General features: G+C 37.6%; 1 protein-coding gene across 5 annotated transcripts in view; it reads left to right on the forward strand.

The window, feature by feature from the left end:
• DENND4A (DENN domain containing 4A) overlaps positions 1 to 19,768 on the forward strand; it is a 165,452-nt gene that overhangs the window by 110,878 nt on the left and 34,806 nt on the right. For 3 of the 5 annotated variants that reach the window (XM_063448760.1, XM_063448761.1, XM_063448762.1), the window contains exons 11-16: positions 167 to 267; positions 1,886 to 2,104; positions 3,813 to 3,958; positions 6,233 to 6,271; positions 9,372 to 9,505; positions 19,421 to 19,550. In XM_063448760.1, coding sequence (XP_063304830.1) covers positions 167 to 267; positions 1,886 to 2,104; positions 3,813 to 3,958; positions 6,233 to 6,271; positions 9,372 to 9,505; positions 19,421 to 19,550 — 769 coding nt within the window. The remainder of the gene's footprint in view (positions 1 to 166; positions 268 to 1,885; positions 2,105 to 3,812; positions 3,959 to 6,232; positions 6,272 to 9,371; positions 9,506 to 19,420; positions 19,551 to 19,768) is intronic. The other 2 variants (XM_063448763.1, XM_063448764.1) reach the window with 1 other exon arrangement.

Raw genomic sequence — 19,768 nt, forward strand, 5'->3', positions numbered from 1 at the left:
AAGAGAAGAGCTAACAAGAGGCGAAAGGCAGAGTTGAGGTGACAGAGCCGCTTTAAAACCCCCATACTTATATGATAAATGTTAGAATTTATTGACACTATATGGCCATATTGCGTGGGACTATCCAAATATTTCAAAGTACACCACTGTTTTAATTTTATTGCAGAACAGAATGCAAGAGAAATATAACCTGGAAAATACTGCCTAAGAAAGCTTGCAAGAACCTGCTAAACACCCTGAGTAACTTATATCAACAAATGGCTGAATGTAAGTTCAATGAGCACAGATATGGTCATAGCATATATGTGTGTGCACATCACAACACAAGCAGTCAACATTTTCAAGGACTACTGCTCTTAAATATATGTGTTATGCCCTTCGGAGGCATTGAAAGGCGTTACCCATCAGAAAAAACTGTTTAATAGTAGCCAAAACTAGGACGGATGGTGTATATTGTTTACAATGAAAGAAAAAAAAAAAAGTATAAATAATGCATACATTATATAAATTACGCTGGGCCCATTGCAATACCTTTTTTTTTTTTTTTTTTAATGGTATTTTCGATTTCCCCCTCCCCCCTTTTTAAAATGCAATTTGTTGATAATTTAAAGGAATTCTCTAAGCATCAAAACAACTTTTGCTTAAAGAATTAGTTTTGGTGTATAGATCATGCCTTTGCACAGTCTTACTGCTTAATTCTCTGCCATTTAGGAGTTAAATCATTGGTTTATGCAGCCCTAGACACATCTTCTCTGGCTGTGGCTTCACGCAGGCTTCCTACACCTAAAAAAAGAGTCAAGATTTTTTGCTTCCCTTATTGCACAAAGTGTTAATTTTAGAATGTCTTACCTCCTGCTCTGTTGATATCGTGCTAGAACTTGCAACAACCTCCTCTGTGTGATTAAAATTAAATTAACATGGCAAGAGATAAGAACTTCTAAAATAAACACACCATGCTCTCAGGTCTGATTTATGAAAATTCAAACCATTTTTTTTCATGTCGTGTAGGCTGTGTGAGTCACTGCCAGGGGAGATGAGGCTAGGGCTGCATAAACACAAAAGTGATTTAATTCCTAAATGTCAGAAAATTCAGCAGTGAGACTGCAGGCATTTGAGCCATATGACAAAACTTCTTCATAAAAGCTAGTTGTTTTGGAGCTTAGAATGTCTCTTTCAAAACTGGATATAGCTTCTGATAAATGTAAAACTGAACATATTTTTCACTGAAACACTACACACATTCATTTAGTTTTTTGTTTTTGTTGTTTTGTTTTTTATGAATAGTTTTGTTTATTGTATAGATTTAAATTAATGTATAGTTTTAAAATAAAATGTTCTGTCGTTCACTCGTCTTGGTTATGAAGCCGTTCTCGCAAGCTCAAGTTCCCTAAACACTATTAAGTTTTATTCTTTAGCTTACACCCGATTTCCAGCCTTCCCTCTGTTATAAAGAAATACAAAAGTTGTACAGTATTAAACAAGATCAAAATAAAAATTTCCTTCACTCGACATTTCAGGTTCAGTGACTACTCCCAAAAGTTTAGAGAACTGACCAGGGTAATTCAAATTTCAGGCCAAAATAACTCAGCTTGGAACATGGTTAACTTGGAGAATATTCATGGTTTGGATATATTTGCAATAATAAATTCCTGGCAGTTCTGGTATAATGAATGACCCTGTTTATAGATTTGCAACAAATGCTCACAGCAAAATAGTATGCATTTAAGTCAATTTCTTTCAGTTGTTAGTGATGTTAATAGCAATATTAAACTACTCAATCGGGAACGATAAGACTTTGCCACTTTAGTTTTTGAGTGCATTGTGATCTTGATGTGATCTTGTGAGAAGTAATGTACATCTGAGCTGGCTTCAATATCACCTGTAGTGCAGCATAGACCTCGAGAAGATGCTTTGATGGAACTCGCAATGAATGACTATGACTTTAATTCTGGGAAAAAACTACATCAACTGGACATGGAGATCCAGGAAGCATTTCTGTGCTTTATGGCCTCCATATTAAAAGGATACAGGACCTATCTGCGGCCAATCACTCAGGCACCTTCAGAGACTGCCACAGATGCCAGTTCTCTTTTTGAGTTGCAAGGTATTTTTAACATTTTTATTTGTTTATATACTAAACAGGGGGAACTAAATACAGAATGATGTTTTATTACTGTCATCTAAATAATGTTTGATACGCTTTATGCACTCATAATCTTTACAATGTACTAGCAGAAATGCTTCAGTATTTTATTTTTTATTTTTTTTTATGTTTGTAGCATAACCATGGGGCTACATATGCACATCAACTACTTCAGTGCAACATACCGAAATTGCAAGTTAAGCATCTGTTTTAAATACAAATCTCCAGTTGTTTTGCAATTCTGCTAATACAGCGTAGTATTTTAAATATCTGGAACATTTTTAAGAAGTTATTTATGACCTATACAACATATTTGTTTCAGGAGATCAAAATGGTGACATCACATAGGTATTCTATGCAGATTTGGGAAAATACCCAACTTCTTGACCAATTCCATCCCTTGCCTTGCTCTGCCTCAAAAACAATATTTCCCATAATAATGACTTAATTGGAACAGTCTTTATTAGTTAAAGGAAAACAGTCATGAAGTATTATTATTAAATGTAAAAGCTTACTTGTATTATAACCTCTGGATGTAATATTTTATACATCATACGTATAATTAAAGGAACACTATAGTGTCAGGAATAAGATCGCCATATAGCCCCCTCCTTCCCCCGACCCACTTGCCTCTGGTTAAAAAGATGATTTACTTCCCTTTCTCCAGCACTGGGCAGGTCTGTTCTCAGCTGGCTCCGCCTCCCTGGCTGAGATCAGCAACTTTGATGATCTCAGTCAATCCAATGCTTTCCTTTCCTGGGAAGCTATCGAGCGTGCGTGACAAAATGCCACCCTGCGCCACTCATCATCTCCTCTTAGAGATGCATTGAATGAGTGCATCTCTATGGGGAACGTTCAGCGCCTCCATGCAGCCATAAACATCAGCGCTTCACACTGTGCAACACTGGACTAGGAAGCACTTCTAGCAGCCGTCCACGTGACCGCCTCTAGAGATGTTCCCAGGCAGTAATGTAAGTGTTTACATTAAAAAGCCTGCAGCGGCAGGCAGTAGTTAACATTAAGCTATAGTTGTTCTGGTGACTATAGTGTCCCTTTAAATACCATATTTCAGTACATCTCTTGTCCTACCCATGATCCATGTATGTAGCTATCTTTATGCCCTGTTTGTTTGCACAGATGTTGCACATGCAAATAGCCCATGATCTTTGCTGATACATGGAGTTTCGTATCCTGCAGATCAAGAGATGGACTGAAAAGTGCTATATACATATATGTATGCAATACAATAATAAACACAAAGGCTAGAAAACATTAAAAATATCTATATATATATATCTATCTATATATATATATATATATTTTAATGACAGGCAGTTAGGAAGACGTGACTGATACATGCTACGATATATTACTTTTTGAGCACAATGGGCAAGCGAGTTATGTACAAAATGATTTTATTTCCAAAATTAGTCTTTTTGGGGGTAGAAACGATTTTCGGTTTAAGATTATGTCCGAATCAAAGCCTCAATTGGAATTAACTTTTTCTTTCAACTGACTAGTCCACTAATGAGTTTGTTACTGGTACAATGTTTTTCAGCAAAGTGTGAGCAAGTGTGTTAAATGTTGATGAGACTGGTTATTCACATTGCAAACCGGAATAGAATGTTATGTCACAAAGCTTCCAAATTTTTTTATTTTTTTTATTCAGGTTTCTTAAAAAGTCGTGACCGTTCACATCACAAATTCTACAATATGATGACCAAGACTCAAATGTTTATCCGCTTCATTGAGGAGTGCTCATTTGTCAGTGACAAGGATGCCAGTCTTGCTTTTTTTGATGACTGTGTTGAAAAAGTAAGTAATGAGGACCAGTCTGTGCAGAAATAATCCGCAAACCGCAAGAGAAAGTTATTATTCTAAATGTTGTGACTGCTGTACCTATTAATATCTTGGGGTTGCAGGTTTGAATTACAATAGGATCATCTCAGTCCTTCTTCAATTATTTGTATTACGTTTTTTATAGTAGTAAAGGATAAAATAAAAAAAATAAAAAATAAATAAAAAAAAATAAGAAGACAGAACAAAAAAAAAAAATACAATACAGTAACCGAGAGAGGTATTTCAAAAGGACAACCTTTCTCGATTAGGACAACAACACATAGGGTATAGCAGCTTAAGTCATGTATAGTAGACTATAACTCGTCCAATGTATATAGGTTTGAAATACAATATCGATAAATCGAGTCATCGCACTTCTGGAACGCCCACTACCCATAGGAGTAAAACATATAAAACAAATACAACTGATCAGGAGTATTAAAATAAAATAACAGGTCAGAAGTTCCGTATAAAGGAAAAAAAAAAATTAACAAAGAGTAGCACTATTATCAATATATGGTCAATAAATGGTCAGGGAGCCCATAAGATGATATCCAGTACTGGATTTCGGGAGATTCCATAGATAATCTATTACATTTGTACATTTGTTTCAATACAGCCCTTTGGTCTTATCAATAAGACTAGAGTATAGTGTCAGAATATCGATATTAGGGTGATCGTTCATAAGGATAATCCCTTTTTCCATCTCTAGTTGAAATAATAGTTGGGCCTTAACTTGGTCTCTATTGGGGATCAAGGTACTTTTCCAAAATCTCGCGATTAGAATTTTAGTTGCTAATAAACAGCGTATAGTCGTAATTTCGCGAGCGTCCTTTATTTCTTCACTCACTATATGGAGAAGGGCAATTTCTGCTTTATGCTCTAATCTAGGGCCTCCAATCCTATATATTAGATTGAATGAAATATTCCACAGAGGCTTAATTCTGGGACAAGACCACCAAATGTGGAGCATAGAGCCATTTTGTTGGAAGCACCGCCAACAATTTGACGGATTAGAGTTAGATATTTTTGCTAGTCGAATCGGTACCAAATACCATCGGTACATAATTTTAGTAAAGGTCTCTAGAATATTCATACAATGGATGGTTTTTTTAGTCATCATAAAGGATTTACACCAAATGTTGAATGGAATAGAGATTGCTAAATCACTTTCTTAGTTAGTTAAAGCGTTGGGGATATCTGGTGTTCCCTGAAGTTTTATTAACTCTATCGCTAGAGAGAACACCTTTTTTGCCCTCGAACTGGAGAAGATTTTCCTAAACAGTTTTCCCAATTGGCCATCTAAGACTAATAAATTATCTTTAAGGTAACTCTTTATACGAAGATAGTTAAATATTTCTCTAGGGGGTAAATCCAGCATATTTTTAAGAACTTCGAAACTTTTTAATTGTTGTTCATTATAAAGATCTTTTAACTTATATTTAGGATTTTTATACCAGTTTACCAGATTAATCTCCATCTCAGTCCTTCATTCTTCTGAAGTAGGTAAACTGAGTTCCATTAAGTTGGATAACAGTAAAATATATTAATCATTTGGTGAAGTCAAAAGTGTTTTGAATTATCGTACAATTGTTATTAATATCTGTTAATAACCAGTGCTTAGATATTTCACAAATTATTTGATTGCCATCTGTGTGCTGGGCATATGTGTTGTGTATTTCAAATATATATTAATAGTATTATAGTAAACTTGAACCCACAAGCCATTTTCCCATGATTTAAGGCTGGCTGACAGTCATGGGGTGCCACAGTTAGCCATCACTTTGTAACGCTATGATGGACTTGGACAAATTATACAGCTTGGAGGCCCCTTTAAATAACTTTCCTGTGCGAGTAGCAGAGTATGTGCCTCCCTATTTCCTGTTCTTATCACACATTTCTCTTTATACAAGTTATACAAAAGTTCACCTGTCTGATAGAATGATATTTAATACCATTTACCCACTTTTCAAACAGAGCACTAGCAATATAACATGACAAGCATTCTTTTTTGATATTTTCTGTGCTTATTAAAACATAACTTTCTGTCTAAAAGGTTTTACTGCATCACTGCATAACTCGCACAATACATTGTACATATTGGTGTATGTTTAACCCATCTAGCTCCTCTGTGCAGCAGTCTGTTCTCTTCAGTTGTCTTGATTCCATTCCTGACCAGTTTTTCTTTGTGCTGCTGAATTAGCCCAGAGAGTTCTGTTCTGACAATTGTTTTGCTCTTTCATTAACAAGCTGTTCTCAGAACGGAATAATGCAGACAAAGTTGTCAAGGTAAGTCGTTAGAAGTGTGACTATACTGAATTAACAAACACAAGGCATCTTTATTCCAAGAGTTCTTATTATCCAGAAAATAATTTTACAGAGAGATGAATAACCACAAACATGAAGAAAACAAATGGAATATAGGGGTAATGAAAAAAAAAAATCATTTTCAGACGCACCTATATATCCGTTCTGATAACTGCCATAAACCATTCGTTTTCCAACCTCTTTAATCTACAGTGAAGGTTGAGAAGTCTGTGACGTGACAATGAAAATGTTTCAATCAGTGATGTTGCCAATGTGTGTATGTAGTTCATGATGATGTGCACTGCAACCAGATGTATATACCTTGGTAAGAATAATCTGAAGTGTTGGATTCCACGTAAAGTGGGTCACCTTCTGTCAGTTCAGCTGGAATTAGTGCGGCTTATATAACAGGAAGCTTCTGGGAGGGAAAGAAATTTGTGAATTGTAAAAATACAGAGAATAATATCTACTTGCACTGTAAACTCTCTTATGCTTAGTTATGATGCAGTAATTCATTAGGTTAGAATTTCATAGTGCTCATTACAGTAATAAACCTAGATTTAAAAATATATTTAAAACATCCATCAGGGCATTCAGCTGTTCCCAGCAATGCAAGTGGCATAGAAATCTACAGCAAACATATTAAGACACGAAGAACCTTTGAACCTTTTGTTTATCAGTGTACATCGTGGATTATTGGTAATGTAGACCGTTAAAAGTGTGTGTGTACATTCTAGAAGTTCCTTTGAAAGCTTATAAACAAATCCAAATTGTATAAAACCTTTTGCCATTATACTTTTATTGTATTTTTATTTTTTTTAATGAATTTGTGGCAAAGCCATGAAACCTGCAAAATTTAAACTAAAGTAAGCTTAGCATTGTATAATGGAAGGCGATAGTTTGACCAAGAATTGTGGCCCTGAAATATGGAAGCACATCAGGGGCTAGTCTGGCTTTCTTCTGTTTCCAGATAAAGGAGTGGATTTACTTTTGCATTGTGGTGTGGAAGAAAGGAGGGTCCGGTATTGGTAAAGTTCGGAAAAAATATAGCACTTTGGGGACCACCATCATTATCTTGGCTGTATGTATGCAGCCTGCCCAAGATATCATTAGATGCTTCTAGGTGTGGAGTTTCCATTTAACTTGTTGAAGCAAGGGAATATGGTTGTATTTTGACAGTGTGACTATAGATCTAGTAATCAGAGTTCCCCCCAAAAATGCTAAATTATTTATTAAAATTTTATCTATGGCATATTATTTGTTTTTACATGTTTGGTTCTGTTTTTCATACTGTTTTTATATGTATATATATTTTCCCTTTTGTATGGTTGCTGAAAGCAAGACAATATGCAAATTGAGAGGTCAACTCAGACACATTACTGCAGTTGGTAAAAAGTCCAAAAAATACACTATACTCTTTCTAAGCCATACATACCAGCAAAGGGTTGCTGTGGCTAACACTTTCAGCCAATCATTGCAACCCATTGCATAAGTCTTCTGGCACTAACCATCCGTTTAGTGTTAAACTGTTTTTGAATTGTTTAACACTAAACACAAGTCCTTGGCAACACCATCCCCTCTGTGGTAAAAGTGCTCTCAACAAGTACTGGAAAGGTTAGATAGTGATTGCTTCAGCATTGTTAACAGTTCATGGACAGCAGTTAATATGTCAATATTTGTCAATCAAACAATTGTATGTAATTGACTTTAATGTTGCACATGCTGTAAGAATGGTATATGTGCCATAGCAGTGATGTAGATTAATTTAGAAATAAACAAATATGTTTAAATATCTATCTGTTCCTGTCCAAATCTGAGATGATTAAATTGCGTATACGCAGAAGTAAATTCACACTGACACACGGAGTTCAGGTTAAAATAACTTCGAGAAAATTTAATGACATCTGATTAAAAGCGGGCTCGCAGACCCTTATAAGAGCAAAATTACATCATCATTGAATATCAAGATATCAGTAAATAAACATAATTAATTGGATTAAATGTTAAGTGGCTGTGTCAATGTCCACCCATCAATATTATTAATTGGCTCAAGAACTAAGTGGTTAGCTAGGTGTCCTCCCACCGGGAGGTGGTATTGTTCTGGACACGGGTGTGGACAGATGGCTAAAGCGCCATCTTACCCAGCACGAGGCTTACTCGGTGGGAAGGGATGCTTGGGCGTCATTTTGCGTAGTTAGTGATGTCAGACTCGTGGTCAGGTTCAGGGTTCTTTTTATGAATAGAACATTTCATTAGGCCAGCTTCCCATGGCCTTGGCTATACTTTGTTGCATGTTACAGGAGATTCAATAATTCCGGGGTTAGTCATGTCTTTATAGAAAATACAGTCTCTATTCATTACACTAAATGCTGTTAGGAAATTCTGTCATGTAATGTAGTTTAAAATGGAGGATCTGTCAGGTAATGTGGTTTAAAATGGAGTTAGTGCAAATATTCAACACAGGTTCAATACAGGTTTTTAATAATTCTACATCAGCAGGACACCTCATTATATTAGTGGAAGTGAATACATTAAATAAGTGTTTGTTTGAGATGTAGTGTCTCTTCGGGCATTGAAGAGCTGTTTTCTAATAAACTCTAAATGTATTTTAATTTGAATAACACACATGAGTTTTAATTGTGCTTTATAAATATTTTTAAACTAGTAGTACATGTGCAAATTGTTTAGAATTGCAACATTGCATAACCAATAAAAGGCAAACGTGGCTCTTTTATATTGCTAAAGTCTAACAATGTACCTATAACTTAGTAATGTTTTTCTATGTGTCATCCTCCACGCCTCTTCAAATACTTTTATCCATTTTCAAATACAGTACTTATGTGCGTTCTCGCAACATTTAGCAACTAAATCTTCAGTTTTATGGCATTTATTAGCATTTGTTTTGGCAAAAATATGAAATCTCCCATTTTATATGAACCCTTAGTTTGGTGATATAAATTATTAATATAAATTATTCCACATCCAAGGCACAAGTGCTTTATTTAATTTTGTTTGACATTTTTATAATTTTACCTACCCCAAAGCATCTGACTTACGCTGTTTTGTTGTTCATTGTATACAGGTAGATGTGGACAGGCCAGGCGAAATGCGCCTTATTGAACTGGATGAATCCCACAGAAGCGAGCACACTGTTTTCATCACACCGCCTGAAATCCCTCAGTTACCAAATGGGGAAGAACACCCTCTTAAGTACAGGTAGCAACTGCCGTTGTGAATTGATGCTATTACTTGTAAGATTATTAATGCACATTGCTATCCTCATAGAACATAATTTGACAAACTGGAAATTAATCTAATACTTGGATGGAATAAGTAGAAATCTGGTTCTCAGAGATAGCATTTAGCAAGCCTTTGGTGACCTCTTTATCATTGACAAATTCTTAAACTTGTATAAGAATACAAGATCTAATGGTTGATGTCATCTGCCATTATCAACTGTCCTCAGTGCATGTTTTATATATATATATATATATATATATATATATATATATATATATATATATATATATATATATTATTTTAACTTTCTCATATATCTTCTCTACTGTGGCATTTTTTTTATCTATGTATATTAAACATATAGAAACAGTAGTAAAGGGTCAGCGGGCCATACTGCACCACTATCCTCTCCTCCTCTCCACATACGGATCGCATCTGATATCACAACAAGAAGATTTTTTTCGAACAAGTTCGTGATTGCTCCTCTGGAAAGTATATACCATCATCTTTCTTTGGACTTTCTATCTTGGACTTATATTTAATATTTTATTTTCTATTTATTTGTGTTTAAGGCATCTTATGCTGGTTATAATATCCTCACTAGTGTCTTTCTAGACACTTTTTTATATTATATATTAAACATATGCCTACCCTGCTGACGAACCTTTAAGGAGTTTTTCCACCAAGCATAACCTGCAGTTTGCATTGGATTTGTTTGATTGTGGGAAGAGACAGCTATTTCCAGACTCTTTACAAGTGAGAGTCTGGAACTAGACATATACCCTTGCTGCTCAAGGCATACAATTACTATGGCACGATGCCAATCACCAGGTTAATCCTTTGGCTGTTGGTGGTGAGCTGGTACAGGCCACAATCCTGGCATGCACTGGCAAAAAACACAGTTTGGGGATTTTGTTTCTTGTTAGGATCATTATATGGAAATAATCCTGTTCTATCATAAGTTATACAGAAAAAATAATACAGAAGGTTATCAGTTTTATTTGAGTGGCACATTGTAAAAATGTTACATTGTCCATTCCAGACTTCCCCCTCCCCAAAACTTTATATACCTTTGATTTGCTCACCCATTCCCTTTTCCATACAGATAGCATTACTACACTTGGGTTATGCTTATGCATTTACCAGTGATCAGTTTGTCACATATTTGTGCTTTTAGTATACTTGCAGGGCTGCATTTCTGGGCTCAGGTGCTGACCATGTTTGTGGTGGTCCCTACCTGGTGACTGTGCAAGTGGCTGTTGCTATGGAATACATGCTGGGTGCATTCTGCCATAGCACTTGTTAAGTACGGGAAGGTGCAATATGAGTAACTGGAAGGGGCAGATTACATGCATTGGCTATGTTAATGGTGAATTATGTATGCGCGATACTGGCACTTGCCACCAAAATTGGAATTGCTAATACTAGTTAGGCTAGTAAAACCCTTTTAAGCATACTAAGCTACTAGGTGTGGTCTTTCTATCCTACCTTCATGCCTTGTGCTTACTAGAGCCTATATTTAAAGGGGTGTTTAAAGGTAAAGCCAATTTCCCCTCCTACCTTTAGACAGATTTCTCTGTGTAATTCTGCAGAGAAACTGTATCCCCTTTAACCCCTTAAGGACACATGACGTGTCTGACATGTCATGATTCCCTTTTATTCCAGAAGTTTGGTCCTTAAGGGGTTAAAAAGCAGCGAGAGTCAAGGTTACATCAATATTAATTGTTGTTTTCCAGAGCAGTGCTGGCTCAAATTGCTGAAATTGAGGTTTATGATGATGGAAGAAGGAGAATGTGCTTCTTTCCTTCTCATCCAAAATTTACAAATATGATGCACAGAGAATGGCAAAAACCAAGAAAGGACAATTTTTCACTAAATATCTTAAGACTTTATTTGCTATCAAAGAAGATGGTCAATCCTTAGAAGCTATGTATTTATGCAGAACAATAAATTAATTGACAACCTTAATTTCAAGGCTGAAAGACTTGATGGGAAAAAATGGTGTATTTGTGCAGGGTTCTTCAAACCTGTCAAGCATTTATTTATTTTGCTTCTGTGCTTGCTAGAGCCTAGAGGATCTTGTTAGACAAATTGGCAAGATCTTTACATAAAGATTTTGTGAAATATCTTCCAAGTGTTTGCACAATATCAAGCTAGCCTATGATTTTTTCTGTTCTGGAACAGAAAGACTCAAATTATCAGCTTAATTCATGGTATTAGCTACTGTTGGTCATAGAGCACTATGGTTGTGCTTTTTGGTCAACTGGAGCACCACCTATGAATTCTCTTTGTGACTTACAATTTGAGTAAGGTAATTTTTCAACTTTTGCTGGATGATCTTAATTCTATGACAGAAGAGAAGGAGGCACCTCCTCAAGAGGTATAATTGGAACAATAATGTGGCTAGAGTCCTGGGTATTGTGGTAGACAAATATATGGGGAAAAAAAACTAAAAACAAAAGATCCATAGGTAACCAGACAATTAGGTTTGGATTCTAAGCTAATAGGATGTAAGTGAACCCATTTTCTTTAAGTATGGGAAAGCTCTACTTATTATTATTATTATTGCAATTTATATAGCGCCAACAGATTCCGTAGCGCTTTACAATATTATGAGAGGGGATTTAACTATAAATAGGACAATTACAAATAAACTTACAGGAACAATAGGTTGAAGAGGACCCTGCTCGATCGAGCTTACATTCTATAGGAGGTGGGATGTAAAACACATTAGGACAGGAATTTGCAATCAAATAAGGTGGACTGCCCTTTAGAGAGGGCAAGAGACAGGTATGTGAGGTATTGGTTAGTCTTGGAGGCCATAAGCTTTCCTAAAGAGATGGGTTTTAAGGCACTTCTTAAAAGATGCAAGACTAGGGGAGAGTCTGATGGCGGTAGGCAGGCTATTCCATAGGAAGGGAGCCGCCCGCTAGAAGTCCTGCAAGTACGAGTTGGCCGTACGAGTGCGGACAACGGACAGGAGGTGGTCACGGGCAGAGCGGAGAGACCGAGAAGGGACATACCTATGGATCTGTGAGGAGATATAAGAGGGGCTAGAGTTGTTCAGTGCTTTATAGGTGTGAGTTAGTACCTTGAATTGACTCCTATAGCATACAGGAAGCCAATGTAAGGACTGGCAGAGGGGTGAGGTGTGAGAGAAACGACTAGAGAGGAAAATCAGTCTAGCGGCAGCGTTCATTACGGACTGTAGGGGTGCAGTACGGCTTTTGGGAAGACCAATCAGGAGAGGGTTACAGTAATCCATGCGGGAAATTACTAGAGCATGGACAAGCTCCTTGGTAGTATCTGGTGCAAGAAAGGGGCGGATGCGGGCTATGTTTTTAAGATGGAATCTACAGGATTTGGCAACATGCTGGATGTGAGGCTCAAAGGTGAGACCAGAGTCAAGTATGACGCCAAGACAGCGCGCTTGCAAGGATGGACTGATGTTGGTACCACAAACTTGAAGGGAGGATCAGTAGCGAAAGAGGAGGATCAGTATTAGGAGGAGGAAAGACAAGGAGCTCAGTTTTTGAGAGATTGAGTTTCAGAAAGCGGGAGGACATCCAGTCAGAGATGGAAGAAAGGCAAGCAGTGACACGTTGCAGGACGGCAGGGGAGAGGTCCGGGGAGGAGAGATATAGCTGGGTGTCATCAGCGTACAGGTGGTAGTGGAATCCAAAAGAGGTAATACGTTTGCCAAGAGAGGCAGTATAAAGAGAAAATAGAAGGGGACCAAGGACGGAGCCTTGGGGGACTCCAACCGAGACAGGGCGAGGGGAGGAGGTATCATTTGAAAAGGAGACACTGAATGAGCGTTGGGAGAGATAAGAGGAAAACCACGAGAGGACAGAGTCACAGATACCAAGCATACTGAGAAAAATCGAGAAGGGAATGTAGAAATCAACACTCTTCCTACTGCCTCTGTTGTCTATTCAAAAGCTCACTCAAAAAGGCTCTTCTAGAATGTCTTTAAAGAGGTAATAGAAGTACTCACAGAAAAGAACCTTAGCTCATATTCTAGACATTTTCTGGTTTACCATTTTTTTATTTTATTTTTAACATTCTGGCCAATTTTGGACCAAATAAAACTAAATTGTTTTGTGTGTATGTGTGTGTATATGTATATATATATTATAAACTATTTATTCTTCTTCACATTATAAGGATAGAAGATTACACAGCTTCTTTAATATTAAAATGTTAATGTACTCTTTTCTGCACCAGAAGGTTACTGGGATTTAAATATTTGCCATGTAGCAGACCACGGGAAACCCGACTGGTTACCTCCGCTAATTTCCTCTCTCAGCCAATCTGGAACCATTAAAACAAGCAGACATCCATTCCCCCAGTAACCAGACAATACATAGTTTGGGATTCAACTGATTTATTTACACGGCTTTTATACACAGACCCCTAGATGGGTTCAATAACACAGGGGTTTTAATTCCCAGGATCCTTTGTGCCTGAGAGATATTTGCGTGAGAAAAACCTATAATTCAATTATCTCTCCGGTACAAAAAATCTATAAAAAAAAATACAGTATCCAAAAAAAAGTACCTCTACCATAACTAGGAACACCACACAGCATATAGCCCCGATCTGAGTGTATAACATATCCAAAGATCACTCAGATCGGTTTCGTGGAACTGGAATGCCACCAGGGTAAAGTTTTGACCAGTTGGACATGAGGTGCTGGCCCAAAACAGTTTCAGGGAAATAGGTGTCCTGGCCGGTCTCTGTTCAGGGGTTCCTGTGCAAACGCCATGCAAGGGATTCTCTTAAAGGGACACTCCAGGCACCCAGACCACTTCTGATTTCTAGCAAAGATTTTATTTGCTAGAGCGTTGCTGGACGTCCAGCATAGCTCATTTCCCCATAGAAAATCTTTTTCAATGCTTTCCTATGGGGAGCGCATGCGCATTAGGTCTCCTCGGCCGGTGGGCAAGGATCAGTCTCGCCCACCGGCCGACGGAATCAGAAGGAGGAGCGGCGCGGAGGAGGAGACAGCGACGAGGGACATCGCCGCTGCCTCAGGTAAGTGACTGAAGGGGTTTTCACCCCTTCAGCGATTGGGGGGTGGGAGGGAGAGGGTACCTCCAGTGCCAGGAATACGGATTGTTTTTCTGGCACTGGAGTTTCCCTTTAAATTCAGGGTATGAATGCTCCCCCCATTCGGTAGTTCCCATCTCCCGAATGTCATGCGCATAGTTGGTCAGGAACTAGAACAGGCAGCAGTCTAATCTTTACCGAGGTTCGTGCGAGTGCCTAGACGAAAAGAGTTCCAGGCACTCGACGACCAAGTACTGCTGCCCACGTTTGGGAGACAAAATGCCCACCACTCTTTTGTCGACCATGTGCATTTGGTTATATGAAATGGCGGCCATCCATGGGGAAGCATTCATTAATTACTTCGCTTGCGGTTTCGTACTTAAGTTACTTGGTGAGAACATTCTAATGGGGTACCAGGGTGGTCCTCGCTTGGGAGTCGAATGCAAAGTGTTTGTATATTATAACGTAAAAATATAAAACACACAAATCAATACGAATTTGACAGTAGATTCTGCCACATGCCATTTAAGACAACAACAAAATTTGATATTGCTAGTTCAGAGCACTTCCTTTTGGCTTCTTGTAATCTCCAAATGTGTTCTCAAAGCTTTATACCTGCATGCTCAGAAAAGAGATGTATGACAACCTTTCTTCTAGAGTCTATACAATAAATAGGAGAAATTAAAGGAAAACTATAGTATGGAAATACAAATCTGTATTCCTAATCCTATAGTGCCCTAGTATTTTGCTTACCTTTTCTCCCTTGCAGTGCTGATCTCTGTGGCTGTGCTCCTCCCCTCCTTGGCTTAGATAATCAAGATTGATGATCTTAGCCAATCCAGTGCTTTCCCATAGGAAAGCATTGGATGGCTAGTGCACATGCACAGCAAAATGCTGTGGGGCTCCAATCAGATGAGATAAAGTGGTCTGCCTGCCTGTAGTGTGACTTTACGAGTAGTAGTGTCTAAGTTTCTCAAGCTCTACCCATGTTCCATCAGCCATGCCATAAGAGTGCTGGGGTTACTACCATCAGTCTTTCATGCAGTAACATGGGCCAAAGCCCCCCAAAAAGTATTCTAAAAGAATGGAAAAAGGTCTCATCAATCCCTCAATTCAAGGAAGTCTGTATGGACATCAACAAAAATTCACCTTCAATGGTTGCTAAATTTCTCTTAGGTGGTTTCCACCTCCAAAACTATTTTGTACTTACCATTGATTCTTCCACATCAAGTTGGGAAGCTGATCTACCTTACCTCAGAACAAGGGAGCTTTGGAACAGGGAAGATCAATTGCAGTCCTCCAACTTTAGAGAAATGAAAGTGATTTGAAAGCCCAACTCCACAACAATTGAAAAATGATGGTGCAGCACTCTTTCATGTTCCAGCAATCCTTTTTATCACTGCATGATAAGACGTTTCACCCAGCAATCTGGCTTTTGTCAAGAATGTGCATTAAAACATTATCTTTTATCACACTTTTATAAGTGGATTGCTGTAAACCTGATGAGACTGTCATTTTTTGATTGTGGAGCTGGGGTCTAGAGCATCCTTCCATATAGATAGTTATCGTAAGAGTGATCACCACAATTATTTTTTTAACTGAATGACCGTGGTGTAACTGAAGCTCTAAAACAGGTTGTTCACTGTCAAGAATGGCGTTCCACGCTGTAACAAATTATTTTAGTTATACAGAAATAGATTTCATAGCCACAAAGAAAAACGGTAAGTTGAAGTGGTTCAACTGTTTATACACGATGAACAACTGAGAATCTTTTGATGCTTTTTCAGTTCTGTGGAAATTTATTCTACCCTATGTCTTCCCCCTCTGCTTCTCATTCCAAAGGCTCATTTAAAGTTCAGATCTGTACTCTGTAAAGAACCTGGAACCTAATCCGGTAGTGATTGCTTTTTTGAAGGCCATGTCTAATATCAAGTGGCAATTAGAGAACTCACTTTAATTTAGATCAATTTAGTACTTGCATTTGATAATAAAACCTTTTGAACTTTTGCAAGATTATTCCTTATCATTTTTGTCTTGGAAGACCACTGTTCTTGTAGCCATACCATCAGTCAAAAGGCTATATGAACTGGACTCTGGTTTCTGAATCCTCTTGTATTGCATTATGTGCTATCTAGAATTTGTTCTGCCTTCATTTTGTCAATATCACAAAACATACAAGTAGAAAGGATGCATGGTTTGGGTGTCCAAAGCACTTCTTATCTGTTTGGAATGAATAGCTAAATTTTATTATTCAGGCTACTTGTTAATACTTTACAAAGGTATTGCGAACGGGAAAACTGCTTCTAAGATAACTGCATCCAGATGGTTAAAGCTGCCATTTCTCGGGTGTATTCCTTTACAGGGAAGCTTCCACAAAAAGGACTGGAAGCATAATTTTCATTTGAAAAGCATTGGCTTCTGCAGAACAGATTTGCAAATTGGCCATGTGGCTTCACTCCATATCTTTGCCAAGCATTATTGATTAGTTGTCTCAGCCTCAACAGATGCTGCATTTGGACAACAGTTCTTTATTGTTTCATAAGAGACCCGTACAAAAAAAAATGGCTTGTTAACTTCCAAATGTAGTACAGTCACTACAAGTATAGAAAACATATTTTTTTTTTTTTACTCACTTTAAATGTCTTATTCTATAGGAACAGTGGCAGTGCGATTTCCCTCTATTATTTGCATAAGTAGTTACGGTATATTTTAGTATGCATTCTGTGTTTTGTTATTATTTGGGTGTATTTGCAGGTGACCTCTTTTAAACAAACAGATGGATGACTGAAGGCTAGTCATAACCTCTGTTAAAATGTAAAAGGATAAATTGCTGCCTGAACATACAGCAGCGCACACAGAAGAGCAAAGTTGAAACCAAAGTGTAGTACTGCTGTTAAAGGGTTACTCCAAGCACCATAAGTGTTCTTGGTACTTGGAGTCTGCATGTCAATTGTTTCAGTATGAAAGTCAGAACATACAAAGAAAATTAACTTTGCTCCTGGAGGCGTAACTCCACCTTCGGGAGCGTCTCATTAGCCAGCCTGGAAGGTCCAGACTTGTTAATGTTAATTTTGTGCATATTTGCTGTCTGTCGTCTGCATACATACCGATACCGACTACAGATGACCTAATTAAGGCACAAGATCCCATCCTCTGAGACATCCGTCCCACTGTAGCAATGGTGAGTGACATCACTGCTGAGGATCGGGCTGCACAGAGAACTTGGTCTTGATGCCATTTAATTCTATTGAAACTTACATTTACTCTCTGAATTTAATTAAATTTTTCTTCCCTGACGACATTGTTAGTCTGATTATTTAGATCTAAGGTTCAGTAGTTCTAAATGAAATCGATGCTGGGTAAAACTCAATATTTCTAAAACAGTGATTTTCATCGGGGCGGTTTAGAAGTCAAATAAAAGAACTGCTTCTTACTTGCAATTTGTGTGCAAAGACCATGACTAATGGCCTGCACCCAGTGCAGTTGTGTTTCTGCTAGTATTGATCACAAATTAATATTCAGGTTTCTGTATGTTTCTGTAAACTATATTTAATTCCCTAGGCTGTCATATTCCATCGCAGCCCAGCTCCTGTTTTCAGATGGAGCATTAACAAAGCAGAATGCGTTTAAGAAAAATGTCTTGCAATTTGTTTTTACATAGTTTATCCCATCATTATGCAACAGACTTTTTTCAACTGCATACTCAGAGTAAATCTTTTTCAAAGCTGTACAATTTCTTATCAGTCCCTTTATGAAAATGACAAACACAAGACTTAAACTGTATTAAGTTTGGGTTGCACTTTGTTCCTTTATTTCATTGGGAATAAGCTAAACACTTAATCTTAAGTTTTTATTTGTATCCCATTTGATTGCTTTAAAGACTAAATATGCACTTCTGTCCAAAACAGAAATTAACCCACTTTCACGACTCTACAAGCTGGCTTTTTGTTGTTTGTAGCTAAATGGAGGAGTGCATTGTGACCTTTTCTTTATAATACTACTCCGTTCCTTAATTTTCTGTAAGTTGTCACCAACCAACCTTTAACATTAAACCAGATGTCTCTAGTGTCACGATCACTAGTGTTATCGGTTAACCACTGTTTGCATACTACAAAATCTCACCGTTAGTGACTCGGATATAATATAAGATTGTCGTTAATTTCTAGTGACTTTCACTATTCTTTAAAACCTGCTTCACAGAGCAATATCAGGATAACAGTCTAATCAGTAATATTAGTATTAAGGTTAATATTCAGCCCATGTGCAGCAGGGTGATGGGTAATGATAATTGGACCCAGGAGAACCCAATCTGTTATGAGTTACAGAGGCCTAGCCAGACTGGGCATTTCCTTGGTCCAGTCACTATTACCCTGCATTGGGGTGCTTTGAGAACCCATTTTTTTCCTTCTCTATTGTCACTCTCGAGAGCAGTGTATTGCTGATGTCTCTGCTGCAGCACTGAAAGGATTTATTAGAACCTTGTTCTGTTATATTTGCTTTGATAATTTGTTGTCACATCTAGTCATTGGTATCGGTTACTATAGAAGTTACTGGCAATAGGCTGCAAACCCTCGATGGCGTGGTTGGAAACAATTTAGAAATATGTAGTCGCTAATGCCTACCGACTGTCAGTAACAACAACTTATGGCAGATATTTATTGACAAAGTTGGAAACAAGTCCTCTGTCATATAAATATTTCTGCTCTGTAAGAACTTTTCTATTTTAGGTCAAGCCTGTCAATCTCTTGAATGCTAGGGTCGCACTTTTTGCTCCAGGGTGTTGAAAGCACATACTCTGATGATTTCATTAACATCATTATATGTTTCTTTTTTCCTCAGCTACAATGGGTTCCCTGTTCTCACCATGAATCTTTTTGATACTCCGGATGGGCTCTTGAAAATCCATAAATTGTCATCTAAGATCACTGCTCCCTCAAGTCCATCTCCAATGTTCAGACGGACTAAGCAGGTGCTGCATTAGGAATTATGTTTTTTTTTTACAATTTTTGTTTGCTTATGTTAAGTCAGTGTTTATATCTGTCTTGCATAAATTATCGTGTGCTGTCTCAGCTCATGCAGTTGCTGACCCTGTATATGAGATAAGAGGCTGTGTTTATAAATCCACTTCTGACTGGGGTTAAATAAACAGAACAATTTTGGTAAAGAGTTATTGCTATTTTGGGTGGT

The sequence above is a fragment of the Pelobates fuscus genome, chromosome 3, assembly GCF_036172605.1.
Source record: "Pelobates fuscus isolate aPelFus1 chromosome 3, aPelFus1.pri, whole genome shotgun sequence".
Classification (NCBI taxonomy): Eukaryota; Metazoa; Chordata; class Amphibia; order Anura; family Pelobatidae; genus Pelobates; species Pelobates fuscus.